The sequence below is a fragment of the Neolamprologus multifasciatus genome, chromosome 7, assembly GCF_963576455.1.
Source record: "Neolamprologus multifasciatus chromosome 7, fNeoMul1.2, whole genome shotgun sequence".
Classification (NCBI taxonomy): Eukaryota; Metazoa; Chordata; class Actinopteri; order Cichliformes; family Cichlidae; genus Neolamprologus; species Neolamprologus multifasciatus.
Genome location: NC_140445.1, coordinates 26,413,738 through 26,434,807, shown reverse-complemented (window position 1 = coordinate 26,434,807; position 21,070 = coordinate 26,413,738). Strand labels below are relative to the sequence as shown.

The 21,070-nt window shown below is 38.0% G+C and overlaps 1 protein-coding gene across 3 annotated transcripts in view; it reads left to right on the top strand.

Moving 5' to 3' along the window:
* Positions 1 to 1,970: 1,970 nt before the first annotated feature.
* Positions 1,971 to 21,070, top strand: part of sfswap (splicing factor SWAP) — a 49,898-nt gene continuing 30,798 nt past the window's right edge. Inside the window, exons 1-10 of one of the 3 annotated variants that reach the window (XM_085166704.1) lie at positions 1,971 to 2,357; positions 3,835 to 3,998; positions 9,554 to 9,685; positions 12,172 to 12,248; positions 15,233 to 15,458; positions 15,639 to 15,739; positions 16,556 to 16,694; positions 19,536 to 19,788; positions 20,098 to 20,250; positions 20,423 to 20,516. In XM_085166704.1, the coding sequence (XP_085022830.1) occupies positions 2,164 to 2,357; positions 3,835 to 3,998; positions 9,554 to 9,685; positions 12,172 to 12,248; positions 15,233 to 15,458; positions 15,639 to 15,739; positions 16,556 to 16,694; positions 19,536 to 19,788; positions 20,098 to 20,250; positions 20,423 to 20,516 (1,533 nt within the window). In that variant the 5' untranslated portion in view covers positions 1,971 to 2,163. Of the gene's footprint in view, positions 3,416 to 3,834; positions 3,999 to 9,553; positions 9,686 to 12,171; positions 12,249 to 15,232; positions 15,459 to 15,638; positions 15,740 to 16,555; positions 16,695 to 19,535; positions 19,789 to 20,097; positions 20,251 to 20,422; positions 20,517 to 21,070 lie in introns of all 3 variants that reach the window. The other 2 variants (XM_085166705.1, XM_085166706.1) reach the window with 2 other exon arrangements.

Sequence of the window (21,070 nt, the reverse complement as noted above, 5' to 3'; positions counted from 1 at the left end):
GATGGTACCTGTCTCTGCAGCCTTATGACTTTACGGTCCAGTATAGGCCTGGGAAGTCAAATGTGGTTGCTGACTGTTTATCTAGGATGACAGAGGACTGAAGCACTTTGCGCTTAAGAGAGGGAGGAGGAAATGTAAGGAAGAGGACTCCCTTACTACATTTATTTATATTATACTATCTGTATAGCACTTTAGAGCACACCTTTCACTTTATTAAAAGCACCTTATCAAGCACTTTATTTAGCATTGCACTTTAAGCATGGATTTGCACAGTAAAACATTTGCACACAGGAAGTTTAAATATTTATTGACTATTTATTGGGAATTTTAAAATCAGTTGGTAGCCTTATTTCAGATCCTGCACAGCTGCTCCTCATCAAGGAATGTGGTGGTTGTCTGTCAGGAGAAAAGAATGGTGATTGAAATTGTGATTAAGGTTTACCAGTAAGGAAAACTAATGCAAATGTGTGTGAAATCTAGGGATAAAAGTAGTGCAAATAAGTGTAAGATAATGATTACTCACCTTTCTTGCCTGTGTCCTCTTCAGGGTGTTTGGGCAAATGTTTCCCCGGGGGTCCAGACACCATTTAAAGGTTCCGGGAGAGACCATTGGTAAAGAGAGTGTGGTGAATATTTTTGTGCTTGGGTTTCTGGGTTTTTATAATATTGGGTTTGGTGTAATATTAAAGTGTGAAATATTTATTAATATGTAAATGTGAAATGTATTTGTGTATTTATTTATTCTTATTGATATTGTATACTATGGTGGAAGGTTGGGATTTAATAACTTACCTGAGAGTGGAATAATGGTTAAGTCTGTGACAGCTGAACATATTTAAGGCTGCCAGTTGTCATTAGAGGGTGGATTTTTTTGTGCTGTGAAGAAGCTTGACAAATTGTTGTAAGGAGAGCTGCATAGAAAATAAATACTTTGTTCCACTACACTTGGCTTGGTCCACCTCACTGTGTTTCCAGCCGCTAAGGGCCGCCCTGTTACAGTTACAGACTTTTCAAAAAAGTGTTTTGCTTTTCTTTCACAAATGTGGGATTAAATTGTGTTAAAATGTACAAAACAGTGATGTCATGTTTTGTGACGAGGACCCAGGCACAGAGAGACTTGATGAATTTAAGAATCTTATGATTTAATAAAGAAATTTGCAGACTTGCACAGAGATGGTAAAATTATGATGACTGATAATGGAGATGAAGACAACAGACGATGAGGACAGGGAGGAACATGGGTTTAAATGCACCAAGGAGACAGTCAGAGGGAACTCGGGACAACTGGAGACATTTAAGGATGCAGGGACTGACAGAAACAGGGAAGAAGTCTCATCGTGACGAGTAAAGTTTACCTTGCCTGGATGGGCAGCTCTCCCTCGGTGTTCAGCACCCCCAAAGCTCTGATCCTAGAATCGCCCCTGTTCTCATCACAAAGTGCTTGACATTTCACTCATAATTCATATGTAAAAGATGTCTCTAGTAAATCCTTGAACTACTCAGCATCATGTGATTTAATCAAGTTATGCAAATCCAAATTCATTAAACACCCAAAACACATAGCTTGCAACACAGTTTTTAAAAATTTTAATTAATATATTTTAATAGCTTTATCAAAAATAATTAACAGCCTGAATAATTACAAATCTTAAACATCCAGCTGTGCTGTAAAATCCACTTTAAGATTATGATAAAATGTTTTGTTTCCATATATTTAGAGTCACTAACTGTTGAATTACCCTGAACACAGGAATGTATCTGTTGAACAAAAGCTCAATATAATAAGGTATTTCACTGCAACACTTTCGATAATTTGGGAACCACAAAATGTGGTTTATATAAAGAGTACTTTAAAGCAAAAAGTATAACATAACAGTGGACATTTTTAGCTACACATTAGGACGTTTACTTACTGAACATTAGTGTAAACTTTAACTGTGCTCTCGTGAAATTGTCGTAAGTGCCGACCGGATACACAGATGCATTTACTCACTTTTCAACATGGCGGCTCTTGGCGTGTAGTGTTTTGTTTTGGTGCAAAATCCCACGGATTAATGTAACATTTGGAGGACCTGGTAGCCACCTGGTAAACGAAAAGCTATTACGATACCGTCATTGTTGTTACGTCCTTTAAGCTAATCTATTCCTTCGACTATCTGGGAGATGTATCGTCGCGGAGCGGCAAAGAAAGACAGCAAGCCGGTGAAGAAGGATGTGAGTGACAGTGATAAATACGCCGATCTGTTGGTTTTCGGCTATGCCTGCAAACTCTTCCGAGACGACGAAAGGGCTCTTTACCATGATCACGGAAAGCATCTTATCCCATGGATGGGGGACAAGAGCATCATGATTGATAGGTCGGTTGAACAAACTTAGACCGAAACATTATGCTAACAATCTCTCCTGTCCGCTAGCCTGTCTCAAAATTCAAGGGACCACGTTGGAGTTGTTGCTTGTTGAAGCTTGGAAACACCTGCAACTCGCGACGATTGTTTTATTTCTTGCCTCCTAACGTGTCTTGTTGGATGTCCTGAACTAAAAAAGAAAGAAAATCGGGGGGGAAAGAAAAACACCTGGTATCTAAAGTTTCTTCGGTAACATGCTAACTTGCAAATGCCTGTCAGTCTTTGCGTATGTTAGCCATGACTGACCTATTTATGCATTTTGCTGTCAGGTTATTATACACTCCAGCTTACATTATAAGAGAACATTGGACAAATGGATTGAATAAAGTTTATTTAAGACTCGTTTAAGACCACATAGGCCTGCATAGTTCGCGCTAAATGTACCTCTTAAATTGGCAATTGCAGTAAATGTATAAAAATACTCAGGTTATCTGTGAAATCGGCTTTGCATCTTGGCATGTTATGAGAATTTCCTCTGGAAGCTTTTTTCATGCTTTACACATGAATAATATGTCTAAGCTATAACATGTCTTTTTCCTGTTCTTTTCAAACGGACGTTTTCTAATATAAAGTGGTGAAGTCCCTACAAAACTTGGTATTTTACTATGCTTTTGTTTGCCAGAGCAAATTCTAGCAAAGACAAAAGTTACTGTCATTAAGGTGATTCAGTGTATCATTTTGGCTAATTTCTTCCACCTTTTACACAGAAATTGTCCTTGTTGCAAAGTCATTGTAAACCTCCTTGAGTCTTGTATTTTTTTAAACATATTAAGTCAATTGAATCACCTTAGTGTTCAGACCCAACTTATGTTTCATTTGTACAGCCTTTGTTTGTGTCTTTATTACATAACCCAGTTTTTCCACAGCAAGGTAGGCTAAGGGGTCCTTCCAAACCCCGAATGCCAACCTCAGCTCCAGATTTCTTTGTCTTCATGAAGAAACTGCAAGTGAGAGATGGCGTAGAGGGACGAACCTTGGAAAATGTCGTCCATTTGGGTTCTTACGGATAGGTATTTATGTGCTCGGGTTTGTGTGAATGTAACTTTCTTTGCAGATTTAGAAGTAATGATGAGTGTTACAGGGGATTATTGAACCCTGTAAGGTAAGAAGCGAGTTGCTTTGTTTGTCTTTTTTTTTTCTTTTTCATTTCTAATGTTGTTGGCCTGTAAAAACAGGAAGAAAATACAGACAGAAAACTTGCTAGGTATATCAGAGCTCTATCCAAAATAATTCCCAAAGACTTAATTAGCATCATTATTGTGACGTATCCATTTTGAGAAAACATTCATGGAGGACTTACAGAGGTAGACCAGTTTTATATCTTTTATATTGTGGGTTTTAGGTTTTACAACCTTGGTAAGTAGGCCCATGTTCTGTATGAAAAGTTTTGTCTACTTCCTTTTCTCTAATCCTTTTTATCATCCAACAGATATGATGGACGTGGTCACTTACATGACCTTTCAGAGTATGACAGTGGGTCATGGAATACATCCTACCAGCTGTCGGAGGAAGAGGCCAGGATTGAGGCGCTCTGCGATGAGGAGAGGTACCTGGCACTGCACACTGACCTGCTGGAAGAGGAAGCAAGACAAGGTGAGCAGGATGCTCGTTTAAACATTTAGCAGTAATAGTTTTAAAAAAAGAGTGATATTAAAGGCAAGGAAAAATAATTTCAAAACATCTTATTTACCTTAAATCTGCTGGAACTCTTAAATAGGATATCATGACCTTACTTTCGTAATCTGTTTTCAAAAGCTGATTTTGTGTCAGTAGCTCAAACTTGTTTTCCGTTTGTAGTCAGGCCTTTTTAATAAAGATGTAGTTGCATGGACTGATATGTTAGGGGATGCTCACTTAACAGCATTTTTGCTGTCTTTATCTTTTGCTCCAGTAGAAATTTTAAGGTAATGTCTACTGGTTCTTAGGATTTCCCATTTGTGATGAACACACTGACATTTACTTATTGCTAAGTTACAGCTTGTTGTCAATACGCTGGGGGAAGAAATTAAGTGATCCTCTGCTGAATTTGTAAATTTGTTTGGTTACAAAAAAAATGAACAGTCAGGTAAATGGGTAGAAAGAAACATAACATCATCCAAAACTCCAGGAAAAAAAGTTATAAATTAAATTGCATATCACTGAGTGAAGTAAATATTTGATCCCGAAGCAAAATATGACTTGTTTGAAATACTTTGTTGGTAAGCACAACGGTAAGATGTTTTTTTTTTTTTTTGTAGTTATTCACCACGTGTGCACACGTTTCAGGAGGGATTCTTTGTTGAAATGCTTAAGTCCTTTGGCTTTAGAGTTGGTGTTTGTCAACCCAAACCTTCAGCTCCCTCCACAGATTCTGTAGGCTGGGCCTATCCATGACCTTAATGTGCTTCTTCTTCGGCCACTCCTTTTTTGCCTTGATCGGATGTTTATAGAATAGAATAGAATAATCCTTTAATTGTCCCACAAGGGGGAAATTTGGTTGTAACAGCAGCCAAAAAGACAAATATACAAACAAACAGTACACAGGACACGGAACAGAAACATACACAATTTTTCTTACATATTTACATTAAGGACAATGGTTACTATAAACAGGGAGTACTGTACAGTTATTAAATTAAATAAAAATAATTACAGGTAAGAGGCAAACCAGGTTGTAGTGCGAATTGGTTAATTAACTAACTTATTGCAGTTACAGCATTGATGTAAACATCTATGTTTGTTGGGAGCAGTTCAGATTGTACAGTCTGACAGCTGCAGGGAGGAAGGACCTGCGGAAACGCTCCTTCATGCATCGAGGATGCAGCAGTCTGTCACTGAAGGAGCTCTGCAGTTCAGCAACATCTACATGCATGGGGTGGGAGACTGTGTCCATCAGAGATGTTATTTTGGCCAGAGTCATTCTGTCTCCCACCACCTGCACTGGGTCCAGGGTGCATCCCAGAACAGAGCTGGCCTTCCTGATGAGTTTATCCAACCACTTCCTCTCAGCTGCCGATAAACTGCGACCCAGCATGGGTCATCGTCATGCTGGGAGATCTATCTATGACCCATCTTCAGTGTTCTGGCTAAAGAAAGGAAGTTCTCATCCAAGATCTTATTGTACAGGGCCCCGCCCATTAGCCCCTCAATGTGGTGAAGTCATCCTGTACCTTTAGTAGAAAAACGCCCCCAAAGCATAATGCTACCACCTCTGTGTTTGGCTGTGGGGATGGTGTTCTTTGAGTCATAATCAGCATTTCTCTTTCCCCAAACGCTGCAGGTCGGGTTGACCACGGCACTTTCTCCCAAGCCTTGGAGATGTTCACTGGCAAGCTTAAGATGGACCATTGCACGTGCCTTCTTTAGCAGGGGGACTTTGTGGGCTTTGCAAGAATAATTGATGCTCATTTGATTTCTTTCAACAGTTATCAACTTCTCATCAAGCAGTTTGCTCATTCCAGCCTTATGCAGGTCTATGATCTTGTCCCTGGTGGAAAAGTAGGAATGAAACAAATTGAGTATCTTCTGTGTGCTACATGGACACAGTCTGTGGAAGCCAGAATTCTTGCTGGGAAGGAGTTTAAGTCTCTGGCTAGAACTGAACCAATGATCTTGATGTCTTTATTTCTACTGTGACACATGGTTGAATCAGAAATTGGTGTAAACATCATGAAAGCTTGGATCCATTATTTTTGTATCAGCAGTTCAGGCTGGCGGCACTGATGTATTGGTGTGATATAATTTCTCGACACACTTTGGGTTCGTTGTTACCAACTTTAAACAGCAGAGCCGACCTGAGTGTTGTTGCTGACCATGTCGATCCTTTTATTACCCATCTTCTGATGGCTTTCCAGCATGATGACGCATGTGTGTCACAAAGCTCAGATCACCTTAATCTTATTTCATTAGCATAACAGTGAGTTGTTTGCACTCAAATAACCTCCACAGTCACCAGATCTCAATCCATTAGAGCACCTTAGGGATGTGGTGAAACGGAAGGTTTGCATTATGAAAAACTACTACAAACTTGGTAGGTTAATGTTTATTGCTGCTTCTGTCATGCCTGTCATATTACACTAATTCAATTTATCAGGTCCTCTTTTGAACTCGTGTCATGCCTGTCTTGCTTTTTCACAGTTTAGAAATCTTCACTCTCTTCAAAGGCAGTCTGTGACAGTGTTTTAATTACTATCCAGTGCGTTTTAATTTCAGGCATGCATCATCTTATGAGACTTCTTCTGCAGACTGCCACTGCACATAAAACTTGGATTTTATCCCAACAAAAAATTGACAAGTCACATTTGCTAAAAAGTTTAATCTATGCTTCTTAACAAAATCCCTGGATTTTTTTTTTCCAGGCCAAATCTTCAGAGCAGAGTGACGCCCCCTTTCTAAGGCCTTTTCAGCTTTTAGACTCTTAAAAAGGGCTGGCTTTAACTCTTGAGTTGAAGAGCTGCAATTTCTATGGAAATCACATTTGACTCATCTAGGATACTTGCATTTCACTCATTTTACATAATATAATGAAACTGGCTGTTTTGATGACAAAGCATCCTTCTAAAAGACAGACGTAATGACTGTAATTGAATTTAATAAGCCAGTTTTAAGTGAAATATGGTCTCTTATGCTCAAACTGACAGGTCAGAAGGAATCAGCTAATGGTTTGTGTAAAACATACACACACACACACACTGCAGAAGGTGGATCTTGCAGTCCGGTTTGCCCTTGAATTCGGAGATCTGACCCCATTTTGCTGAGGCGATTACCCATCTGTCCACTTAAGGGGCAGTGGGAAGCATAAGAAATATTTATAGAGTTCAATGAATTTCAGTAGAAAAGGGTTGGCTACAGCGTCCAACATGCATACTTCCTGTCCCCTTTTATATATTACATTGGTAGCATTATAACTATTTGTATATCATAATGATCACGAGTTATTTGAGATTATATATAATACAGAGGCTACTGAGACACCCTTAAGTACAGTCCTTTAACAAGCCATTTGTGCACTGCTTGCCAGCTTTGTATAGGTTGTTGCTTTCATCTCGGAGTGGAGTAAACATTCTTCAGTGGCTCTTAAAATGCAATTTAGTTCATATATTTATTTTCTGGGTGAAAAGCAACCAAACTAAGGGAAGATATGTCAAGTTTTCAAACCCATTCATATTCATTGACCCGAATAAATAAACATTAGGTTTTAAAGGACAATTGTAAGAAGAATTTTGTGAGCCTGTTAAAGTTTTCTATATATCTGCATGAGTATGTCCTAAAAGTACACAAAAACAATTAACAACAGTATGGTACAACCTTACGAAAAATATTAGCTCGTTTTGAATTTGATGGCAGAAAAGCATCTCAAAAACACTGGGAGAGAGGACAAAAAAAGCTGGAGAAGTAAGTGGTACTAAAAAAACAGCTGGATGAACATTTTGCAACTAATTAGGTTAACTGGTAACAGATCTGTAGCATCGTTGGTTAGAGAAAGAACATCTTAGAGAGGCAGGGTTTCTCAGAAGTAAAGATGGACAGACATTCACCAATCGGCTGAAAAACTGTCTCTACAAATTGTGGAACAGTAATGTTGCAATGATGTCTATTAACATAATATCATAAAAGACTTTGAATATCTTATTATATACGGTAGATAATATCATTATGAGAATCAGAAGAAATCTCTGTGTGCAAGGGATAATGCCAGATATAAATAATGGATGCCTGTGATCTTTGGACCCTGAGGTGGCACTGCATTAAAAATAGACATGATTCTTTCATGGAAATCATGGAATTGGCTGAGGAACACTTGTCAGAAACCATTGCCTGCATCCACAAAAGCTCTTATACAAAGAAGAAGCCATATGTTAACGTGATCCGGAAATGCTGCCATCTCCCCTGAGCCTAAACTCAGTTCAGATGGACTGCCAGCATTCAGTCCAAAACCCTGTATCTCTGAAGGGGGCGGCTGAGTTGACATGTTGCACATCTGAAAGGCACCACCAGTCTTGGAAGTTATATACAGGTTTTAAAGCAACATACGCTCCCATCCAGAAGATTTATATTTCACCAAGACATTCCCATAGCGCAGACTGCATCTATTACAATAGCATCGATTTGTAGTAGATGAGTCTAAGCGCTGAAGTGCTCTGTTTGCAATCCAGATGTTTCACCAACTGAAACATTTAGCGCGTCATGAAGTGGGAAAATACAACAAAGATGATCCAGGACTGTTGAGTTTTTAGAATCCTCTGTAAGACAGGAATGAGACAACATTCGTCTCACAGAAGTCCAACGGTCTTCTCAGTTCCCAGTTGTTTACAGGCTGCTGTTACAAGAAGAGCGGATGCTGCACAGTGGTAAACACAGCCTGACTCTAGCTTTTCTGATATATGTCATTTCCATCAAATTCAAAGTGACCTTGTTTTATTCTTAAAATGTAATATTTTCTCAGTTAAAACATCTGATATTTTTTTATATTCTATTATGAATTAAATATGTGTTTATGGAAATTACAAACTATTGTGTTCTGTTTTTATTTATATTTTATATAACATCCCAATTTTGGAGGGCAGTTGGGGTTGTACTCACTCCAATTCATCTTTTACCTTTCTTTGTACAATTGATTTGTGTGCAAAAGGTACCTTTCTTTGTGCATGACCAACTCTCTCATGAGATTCAGCTCAGACAGGCATCCTGACATTTTCTTTTAGTATTCCTTGGTGTTATTCAGAATTCCCTTTTCTTTTCTATTAATGATGGTCTGTTGTTTTGGCCCAAGCTTGACACACAAAGATCCATACGATGACACTGCTAACCCCCTCTGTGTTTCAAAGATGGGAAGCAGGAGGTTCTTACTCTACCTATGCAGTAAATAATGCAAACTAATGCTTCTCATTTAAACCACAAAGTTTTATTTTGGTCTCATCAACACACAAGACAGGACTGCGTCATTGTTTTGTTTAATTTTTCATCCACTACACGTCTGTATGCTGTATATCTAATTAAAACTGACACAGTATCAACTTAAAAAGAATAACATTCGTTATCTTCACAGATAGATGTCCTTCATCAAAATCAAAAGTCATCATCAGTTTGTGCAGACTGGTTTAAAGTGTTCTTCAACATTGCAGTCTCTTTTTATTTCCTGATTATGTGTGTTTCCTAATCCTTCACAGAGGAGGAGTATAAACGTCTGAGTGAGGCTCTGGCTGATGAAGGCTCTTACAACGCCGTGGCTTTTAAATACAGCGCTGACTACTATGACCCCTCTCAGCCCACTGAGGAGGAGGATGCTAACAAGGAATCAGGTGAGAACTCATTACAACTTCCCAGAGTAATGTAGTTACCGTGGGCTCTGTGTCATGTCTAGAATTGTAGGTGATTGTGTGTGCTGCAGTCAGCTGTGAAGAACACAGCAGCTCTTTCTGATATATAACATTTCTTATATAACATTTACAAAAACCAACAGCCATCTGCCCATTCATACACTTGAGGTGTTTGCTGAAGTTTAATTTTTGCCCAAAAAAACCCTCATGACAAATGTGCAAAAAATTCAGTATTGCACTAGAATATCACCTCATCTAATCACCTCGCACCATCTGTGTTACTTTTAGTCCTCTAGCTGTTTGTGACTTCTTGTTATAACTTATTTTATGAGGAGCCATAATGGATTCCCTGCTCCCTTGTGCAAACCTTAACCTCCTAAGACCCGAACTCTTCCACGGCATGCATTTTTAATTTCTCTTTGATATTTGGGCTGATTGGGACCTGATGAATGTAAAAACAAAGAATGACCAGATTTTTTTTTTTTTTTTACCTGATTTTTGTTTCTAAGAAAAATAAGAGCCATATATGAGGATATTCGTTTAAAATTTTGATAGAACAGTGGCAGTATAATGTCCTTGTAAGTGGATATCAGGCCCTTGTAGAGCAAAATTGAGTATTTTGGTCTAAATAACCCAAAATGTAATGTCCACATATGTGGACGCCAGGTCCTAGGAGGTTAAACTAACAGTCTTTTTCCCAAATGTCATCTAAACAGACCCTTTGCCCTCCAACACACCCTTGTCATGTCTGGAATGACTTCCCAAACATCCTCATGCTCAAGAAAAAAAATTAAGACTGCTTCCTAAAAGATAGACACTGACCCTGACACAGTTACTTCTGCTTTAAATATCTGATATATACACAGACTAGTTAAGCAGACTAGATGCCTCTCTGTGTCTCTGGTGAATTTGTAGAGCTGACCCCATGGTATTCAACCATCTGCTAAAGATTCAGATGCCTGTAGAGGGTGACTTCGTGGAAAAAGTCAGAAAGGTCTCACATTTGATCTAGTTTGAGTTGGGCTCTATTTAAACTCTGAAACATTAATAAAAAAGTGGTTAAGAACTTCCCCCTTACCAGAGAGAGCATTAGAGCTTAAGGAAATATATCACAGTAATATACCAAGCTCAATCATTCAGGTAAGGAAATCCCAAACAGTTGATTGTGTTTATCTGGTCGTAGTGTTTTCAGTGGGAGAAACATTTCGTCACTCATCCAAGTGAGTTCTTCAGTCTCAGCTGACTGCAGGTTTCCCAACCTTATAAACCGTACAGTTCCATAATGACTGAAACCAGCCCACTGACAAACAATGGGCTGTGAGGTCAGCTTCATGACCATTGATTAACAGCCACAGATCAAAGACCATTGATCAATGACAAATGGCCATGATTGCCACAAAGAGTTGGGGAATGGCTGATCAGTGGTTTCACCTGCAGTCAGCTGAGACTGAAGAAGTCTCTTGGATGAGTGACGAAACATTTCTCCTTCTGAAAACGCTACGTCCAGATGAACAGAATCAACATTTTGGATTTAAATTTCAATTATTTGGTTCTGATTGATAGCCAAATCAGAAGGTTAAATTCAGTTCAGTTTATTACGTGTTCTGTCAAAACATGATAAATGCGTCTTATTGTTAGCCTCTCTGTTAAACCCCACACCAATCATTAGCCAGTCATTTCACAATATACCAATTAGTTTCACATCCTGTCAAAATAAGGAAGCTAATTTGAATAAGCAGTATCTCTTTGCTGAGGTTATTTAAATAATTCACTCTGTCTTCACTGAGTAGCTACTCTGTAGTGTGGCTTTAAATAAATATAATGCTGGACTTCCCATTAAAAATGATCTGTTTCAATGGTTTTTATTTTAATGTGTAATTACCAATGAGATTTACTTTATATAAGATTTAAGAACAAACTATATTATCCAGTTGCAAGTAGTTTAACCCTGATAACAGTGCTATTATATAACTATATTGAACAGTATTGCTTTTTTTTTTTTTACTGTATAACCCTTTATAAGCCTGTCGATTACATATTGTTGCCATGGCACACCTTCCACATGCACCCAAGTGGAATCCATGAGCATTGCTTTTTTTCTTTTTTAATTGCTTCAGAGATGCCTTTTATTAATATAAAGGACCCCTTATTGGTGCAAACTCCCTACAGCACCTGGTTAAATATTTAAGATCGTTTCCACCTGACCTGTATGTTGTCATCAAGATGAAGGTAAAGGCTAGAGTGCTGTTTTGCTTTGATGTATTTGTGTAGTGGGGAGGTTGGTAGAGGGCATGGGTTTCATCCATTTTTAAAAGGTTTTAGGAGTTCAGAAATAATCTTAATGTTATTGCTGAACTGGGTAGATATAAAGTGGGGTTTGTTAGTTTTTTTGTTGCCGATGATTGTCAAAAGTTAATCTGTTTATCGGTATATTTATTTTCCATTCTTATTTCCCTTCATTTGTGTAGAGGAGGCAGAGCCTGAAGAGAGTGAAGAACCATTCGTTGCTCCCGCAGGGCTTTCTATCCCTCCTGATGTGGAGTTGGTGAGTATTAGATATTCTGGTTCGTTTCTTGAAACTCTGACTTTTTCTGTCTTTTTAGGTGGATCTTTAAATGAGTTCAGTTCATTCTTTTCTTTTTCTCATCCTCATTTTCTCACAGACCAAAAAAACATTTTCAAAATCCTATTATCACAATATTTAAAAAACAGAAATACTGTACACACTTAACAAATGCTCGCTACTTTCACAATAAGTAGTGAGCTCACAGATGATGGCGTGTCAGAGTGAAAACCAAGCTGGGGAATACACTGTGGTTACTTTGCTTTAGAAAACAAAAAATCTGAATATTAGCTAATGTGATGAGCTGGAAAAACAGAAATGTAATTCTTGTGCCGATTTGCAACCTTGTCAGACATGCTGATCATTCGCTTTTGTAGATGATCGAGTGGCGGTCACTTTGAATTGTATCTCCTTTTCCTTCATGAAGAATAGGCTGGTGCAGCCCGTGCTAAAGGTGCTAATAAAGAAAATACTGAAGCGCCTTTCTTTTGTATTCAGAGAATTCAGCTGCCTCTTATTATGGCTGCCACTTACTTACTAGCTGAAAACACTTCAAAATGAGAAGTGTGCCAAGCTTGTAGAATCATTCCCAAGAAGATTTAAGTCTGTCCAAAATCCTTTAACCAAGTAATATGGGAAGGATCCGAATACTTTATAAAAAAACAAATTCAGGCATTTATTTTCAGTGAATAAAGTTAACTATGCAGAAATATGGAAAACTTAATGATCTGTAGACTGTCAAAATGAGCTGTATGTACAGTGTGCTCTATGTTTAAATGCGATGTCACGACATTCTACATGTGTCTTAACTATAGATTTATGTTGTGTTGTCTGCCTTGGTTTTGGAATCACAGATTCAAATATTTTCTATATAACACGCAAACCAAAGCAACAGAAATGACTCAATTAATTGACTCTGCAATAAGTTGAAAATACTGCAAGCAGAGTTTCACAGGGGTTTGCTGAAAGGGGATTTTGTCCTGCAAATGTGGAAAGCAGCTGACATACTGAAATAACTTGCCTTGTGATGACTATATTATTGACATTTGTGTATTTAAAAAAAAAAAAAGTATTAAATTGTATGGCTGTCCAGCCTTGCTCTGAGGCAGAATGCAACATAGTTTTTGTTTGTGAAAAAAACACTTCTGTGCCAAAAGATAATGTTTCACATTGACATACCATCTAAAGAAGGAAACAGTTGAAGTAATACAAAAATATAACATTTTCTGTTGCTTTGTTGTGTCTGATATCCACGACCAGAAGCCTGATGATTCCCTGTAGCCACTGTCCTATGCAAAGAGAGTCGGTCTCTCCTGTCGTTGCACACAGATGTTGAGAAGTGATCCATCCCACTTAGGAATTAGTGGCAGCGTATAGGGAGAGACTTTTTATGTGAAAGCAACGAATGCGCTTTTCCTGCTTTCCTTCTTTCAAAGATGAATATAAAAGAGTCATTCTCCCCTGTCAGGGATTAACACTTGTCGGGAAGCATTACACCTCCCTAAGGAAATGCTGCGGCAAATGTTGCATGTGAAAAAAGGCATGCTTTAATGCCAGTATTATACCATGGTGGGTATATGAGAATCAAAACAACCTTGTGTTTGCATACATACAACACAGCATAGCTGCTGCTGTGTATGGTTTGCATATATTATCAATCTCTACTCCTTGGTTTGTAGGGAATACCACCAGGAGAAGCCCTTGAATATTGGGCAAATTCACAACACAGCCTGATGGGATTCTAATATTTACCTGAAGGATAGATAAATATGTCTGTGACACACTAAAATAAGAGCATGGCTCAGTTTGACGTGCCTTATTTCTCACAAGCTTCTTAATGAAACTATTCAAGGCCTGGTTCAAAATTATTAAGCTGGTAAAGTTAAATTATTCATATGCTATGAAAAAGACATTTTTATTATAGCAGCTACCAGTCCATTAATTAGATTAGTTCTGTTTTAGTAGTCTTAAGGTGGACTTTTGCCACTTTCATTTGCCGTTATTATTTTATGAGTATTAGATTTGCCCCTGTTTTCACAAGTATAGCTTAATAATAGCTAACACTGAGAGAGAGCAGAGCAGTTTACCTCAAAAAGTCCTTGGCCAAGGATGTCTTTGAGCATTTTAAATAAGGTCAGGGTGTCACATTTTAGTACAGCTCTACTAATAAGTACAGGTGCAAATTAATCTCTACTCACTAACCTTTGTCAACTGAGAGACAATATGGTTGTAAACATTACATATTACTTTCACATTGGCATTCCTAATGGCTATTCTTTGGGTAACAGTGTTGCAGAATAATAGGTGCGAGGCATCATGCTTTCCTCTTTTTTTATGAGATAAAATAAGTACGTAAAAGTTCCAAACACCCTTTTCCCTTAATTGCTAAGTTCGTAAGTGGAAGTGAGAAGGGATTGTGTATGTCTGAAAGTCCTTGGCAGCTTAAAAGACAATAATGATCTGTTTTTGTTGGACGCCAGTCTTTTTTTTGGCAGTGTTTTGAAAGGTGGTATTTATTATGACGTTCAACTTGATAGGATATGTGTATTCTTTGGAAGACTGCTGCACTTCTCTGTACTCTCTAGGTATTGGCAAAGATTAATCATTGAAAGCACACAAGGCGACCAATAATGAATGAATAATGGACCATTTCTTGTTCCACTGATTTCCACCCCATGTGTATTTTCAGAATTAATGTCATCACAATGAGCATAAGAGTGCTGGGCATGAAAATGTTTCTGTAACAAAATTGCCTCTGTTCTTGGTGTACTGTGTGTTGCATCTTAATGCCCCGTCTGTGGTGCCGATGCTTATTTGTCACAAAATTTTCACCACGTGTCTTAAAGGAGAAAAGTTTGTCTCCTTTGCAAATTTAAAAAAAATGTGTTTTTTAGAAACTGAAACATAATAATAGAAACTGTCTGCATTTTTAAATGCAATTTCTTAATTTCTTGACTCTTTTGTAGCCGGCAACCATCAAGACCCACAACATCATTGAGAAGACGGCCAACTTTGTCTGTCAGCAGGGGGCTCAGTTTGAGATAGTGTTGAAGGCGAAGCAGTCTGGTAACTCCCAGTTTGACTTCCTTCGTTTCGACCATTACCTGAACCCTTATTACAAATACATCCTGCGGTCCATGAAGGAAGGTCGATACAATGTTGCCTCTGACAGCAAGAAGGAGCAGTCGCAGGGTGAGTTACAGAAAGCATTCACTGGATCCACATATGCATGTGTCTCGTACGGTGCCTAATGTGTAACTGTTAGGTTGATCACAACGTATAAGTAGTCAAACAGTGCGGAATACACTAAAAACATTCATTATTGGCATTAATTTGTTTCATCTGTACATTGTGTTTTTTTTCGTTCTGCAGAATCTGATTCTGATGATTCAGATGATGATGGAGATGGGAGCTACCTCCATCCCAGCCTTTTTGCCCCTAAAAGGAGCTCTCGCCTGGAGGAGCTAATGAAGGTATTGTACATTTTTTCTTTCTTTTTTTTTCTTATAGTAGAAAGTTTTCCACAAACAGGCTTGTTACCACAGAATTCTTTTAGGTCGACTGGAATATTAATAGGAGAAAATTCTCATCCAAATATAATGCTGATATTTTTCTGAAAAGATACTCAAATGTTGAGCTGCATAATTTTATTTGTGAACATAAGTGAATGTTTTGGGTGGTGTTTTTGTGGGGTGTTCTGTAAGAATGATCCATTTCTAACCAGTAGCACCATCTGGCATCTAAAATTGATTTACATGCCTTTAATGCAACCCAAGTCTGTTACTGAGACTAATATCTTAGAGCTTTATTCTGTTTCCTGGTCTTCATGCTACTTCAGCTGTTAGTGCTTTCATGTGCCTTGTCATTAGAGCCATTAGTCTTTGTGCAGCAATAATGGGAGCATGCCTCTTTAAAGAAACATAATGAGCTTCTTTTAGTAGAAGCTGCCTAACAGTTGTCTCCCATCAAGAGGGATTTCGTTATCAGATTTTCCCCTGTAATTTTCTACAGAAGACTCATATTTTAATGCTTAAGGTTTCATGGGGTTAAAGCTTAAATCTTGTAGAATTGTAGTACCACAATAAGGACGATGACTGTGTATGATTTGAATAATGCAAGACATTTAAATACATGCCATTTTAGAGGGCTTTGAAGATATTTTAATGCATTAAATGCTCCTTTCTCATGTAATGCTTGCAGGAACTCAAATGTTTTAGTATTGCTTTGCAACAAACAACATAATGGTGTGAAATGTTATTTTCAGCAGACTGGCCTTTTTTGTCTTGTAGCCTCTTAAGGTGATGGACCCAGATCATCCCCTGGCAGCACTAATTCAAAAAGCCCAACAGGAAAGAAATGGGACAGCAGCAGTGGCAACAAACCAAGAGGAAGCTCCAGCTAGTCTACCAACACAATACAGCGCTGACCGTGAGTAGAGTCATTCTGATAGAAAAACGCATTTTGACATTTTTAGTTTTATAGTCATGGTCTTTACATGATGGGTCCCTCTGTGCTATTTTGTTCAGCTTTTGCCTTATACACTGTCCGTTATTCATCAAAACTCCCTTCAACAAATACTGAGTGTAGTCTGTCATTGAGGAAAATGGTTTCCAGTCTCTGCAGCAAAGAAATACTGAATTCAGTGGGTTTTTTTTCCCATGGTAGGCCAGGCGTAGTAAACGGTTAACCTGACCTGAGCCAGTATTCAGATCCACAAAGACCTTTGGCTTGGGGTCATGACAGGCAGAGAGATCGAAGGCTTGATAACATGATAAACGTGTACTGCAGTGCTAATCTGGGTATCAGATGAGTGTTTGAATGAACTGTTTCACATGTGATTTTAAAGGGATTGCTCAGACTTCATGTATAAATAAACACAGGGAGATTATATTGTTCGATGAAATCCTTATCTTGCCAGACTCCATTAAAAAAAATTCTACTATAACAAAATAAAAATTCTAACAAGATAAAAATAAATAAAATGAGTATTCTAGAAATTTAAAGAATAGTTCAAGTAATGAATGTGCAAACAATGAAATGAGTTAAAGAGTTTTAAAAAAGCTTGAGTTGTATTTTTTTTTTTAAATACATTCACTCTTTTTTATGTTAATCTTATCTAACAGATAACGTCTAAACATGGCTTCGTGCATGAATGCCACCCTAGTTCACTTGACCCTAAAAGTCAATGATGGCACGCCTGTCAGGTCAGAGCATAATGGGATTTTACTGTAACTTTCAAGGTAGCACAAGACTTGAATGCATCCTGTGACTTAAACTGATGGTTTTCTCTTGATAACACACTCCAGTATCTTGAGTTTCAGTTCTGATTAAGATCTTTCTTTTGGATGATAGCAGTAATGTCAGGGCGAAAAAAATCCAATCAATTTCTAATGTTCGATGTTCAAGGTCTGAACATCAAGACTTTTCCATATTTCTGCCCAAAACATCAGACTACAGAGGATGTTATTACGCCTAGCTACGGGTATTCAAATATAATATTAAAAAGAGGGATGTCTCTCTGAATTTAAGAGCGAACATCCTTTCATTGGGTGGTGTTGTGCAACAAGTCTTTTGCATGTAAAGGTGAAAACCCCAGGCAATCTGTCAAAACGCCTAAAAACACTTTCAGTTTTCTTGATAGAGAAAATTGGATATGTCATTAAAGTCAACCAGCTTAGTGACTAATGTGTTAATATATCCTCACAGCCTCCACTTTGACACTGACCATTTATTTTGTCCTCGTCCCTTTATTGCACATTCTTCTTTCTTTTTCAATAACAGTCTTTGTGATATAAACCTGCTGATGACTGAGAAACTTTTCTTGGACAGGGGCCACACGTTGACTTTTATAACCCAGTTGCCAAAATAGCGGGAAGTCTTTGTAAATTTGCCAATGATTTAAATTCTGTATTTATTTAACAGTAGCACGATGATGCAATACAGAATTTTGACAACACTCTGGGAACATGGAGACCAGTTGCTATCAATGCTTTCAGTTGATGACACTAAATGGGTGTCGTGGCTGCACAGCAGGCAGGCCAGTTTAGTGGCTGAACAATTTTTCTGCAGAGCCACCCTAACCTGAATATGTACCTGTGTAACCTGTAAACCTCTGTAAATTGGGACTAGGTAAAACAGTTAGAGTTCTGTTTGCAAATGATTAGCAAAAAACTAATTACTAACGCATTTGTGATTACCTCTATAAACAATTTAAATTCATTTGAATTTCACATCAACAAATACAGAAAATATATAGATACCTTTTATTTATATAAAAAGTGAAAAATGTTGGTTTAGAAACAATTTAAACTTGAAAAACACTCTTGCTGTGATCAGTGGAGGCTGTCTTTCTCCACCTCTCCCATTTTCCCTGCCTTGAAAATCTTGAAAATCTATCAGTTATTTAAAGGCTTACCGAACAAGCCTGGTGTGACAGTTTCCATATTCAGTTAGAGGTGACTTTTGTCTGACCTGTGGTTGTTATTTACCAAGGTTAAAATGAAAAGTTTGCACAATTGAGTCTGAAATGAAATACTTCATCATGTTAGAATCTATTATAAATGCCCCATCAATTTATATAAAATTTCAACAGCTGTTTCACAGTTCTTCAAACTTTTCACTTTAGTTGCACATGAGATGGACACAAAAGGAGTGCTCCACACTCAAGGACAAGTTGGCTGAGTGGTTAAGTGTATCCTAACTAAAGCGGAATCTGGTTATCCTCCTAAAGCTATTATTTATTGGATAAGTGTGGAAATGGTTTGAATTAGGTCATGCAGTTTGTTACCGCATTCAAAATTGGGTTTGGACATCCATTTACTTATAAAGCATTTAGGTTTCACTCATAAATCTCATACATCTCACTTGTCATACAGCAAAGCTGTGTATTCATCCATGTATGTCAGTCAGTAAAGGTACATTTTGTGGTTATCAGCTGCAGAATTGAACAGATTTCCACCAACAGGTGGCAGCATTTTAGCAGTGAGTGTGTGAGGATGTTTTCAGACGTGTGCTGCTATTTAACTTTTGATAGTTTATATTTGCATACCACCGAAGCTTTTCCTGGCTAAATAAATGTTCATATCACTGGCTACAGCATGTTTGGGTATAAATGTGAAAGTTGTTTCTTAACAAAGAGGCATCAAATGACTATATATGATATATTTAGTTCATTTTGGTGGGGGTGTTGTTTCTGTTTTATCACACACAGTTAAATAGTTTCTTGGAGGCATGTGTATTTGATCTAATTCCTGCCTCAATTGTTTTCAGCAGCAGTGTACTATGGATATTACATGCTGCCAGATGGATCGTTCTGCTTAGCTCCGCCTCCCCCAGGTATAGATGCCACCTCATACTATAACAATATGACCTCAGCTGTCATGGCACCACCTGCTTCTACCGAGGCTGTGGCTAATTTGGGCTCTGCACCCACCCCTGCTGAAACTGTCACAGTAGCAACAGCAGCTACAGCCCCCACTCAGGACTCCAGCTCTGTTCCTCCAGCAAGTGTACCAGAAATCAGGTGGGCTCTGACACTGCATGGAAACGCTTTTCACTTTTCTTTATGGTAGCCTTGACATCAGTTAGTTTAATTTTGCCTTAATCAGAAATGATTAAATGTGTTTTCTTTAAGAACCTTGATCAAGCATAATGATGACTGTTATTTACCCAAAAAGCTAAGTTAGTGTTTTGCTTATCTTGTCTGAAATTACATTTTTAATTTAATTATTACATAGTGTATTTAAATACAAGAATGAAAATGATGCCGCATTAAAAGTTGAAACTTTCAAAGATAAATTGTATTCACATCTTAAATTTCCCCTCCAAACAGCTCAAAAGCTGAACTTCCAGTTTCCACCCCATCAGCAGCAGCTATCATTCCCCCACCACCCGACATCCAGCCGGTCATAGACAAGCTGGCTGAGTACGTTGCAAGAAATGGTCTGAAGTTTGAGGCGAGCGTCCGTGCCAAGAATGATCCGCGGTAAGTTTTCTTACCAGAAATAAACCTGCTGTTCCAGTCAGGTCTCACTTTAGGAACTCCTATTAGTAATTTTGCCATCAGATATGGCATAACCTCTTGATCATCCCCCAGCTTATTTTTCTGAGCGCTCGCCTCTCATCTTTGTATGTTTTCTTCTCTCTGTGCACTGTAGGTTTGAATTTCTGCAGTCCTGGCATCAGTACAACACCTATTACGAATTTAAGAAGAACTACTTCATGCAAAAGGAAGGAAAAGGCTTGCCAGAGGTAATATAAGCATTGCGCTGTATACATTATGCTTCTGTGCATATTAATCTAACTCTCTTTAGCTTTCTTTGCCATTTAACATTAATGTAACAATGGTTCCTTGGTTCCTTCAATCAAAACTTTAATTACTTATTTTTTTAATACCCTGCAAGGTGTGTGGTTTGGTTAATGGTATACAGACATAAAACTTCTAAGTATTAAATATTGTTCCTACATAATGAATAATAGTGAATTATAACAGTTAATAATGACTGCACTGAAGCAGTTCTCTCATTTTTTCACTGCTGCTGCTAATGATCCATAAATGATCAAGATTACCTCATAAAGCCCTTAAGAGCTTAATAAAGCTGTGGCTCACAAGCAGCAGTGCTGTCATGGACACTGACTAGAAGCAGTTTTACAAAGACTGTGAAGAAATGTTTCTTACAGAAAGATCAGTGTGACTAATTTTTCAAAAATCACTAAACCAAACCAATGGAAAGTTTTTAAATTTTATCCAGAGCAATGACATTGAATGCACAATAGAAAGTACCAAAGAAGACATTGTGTGCTAG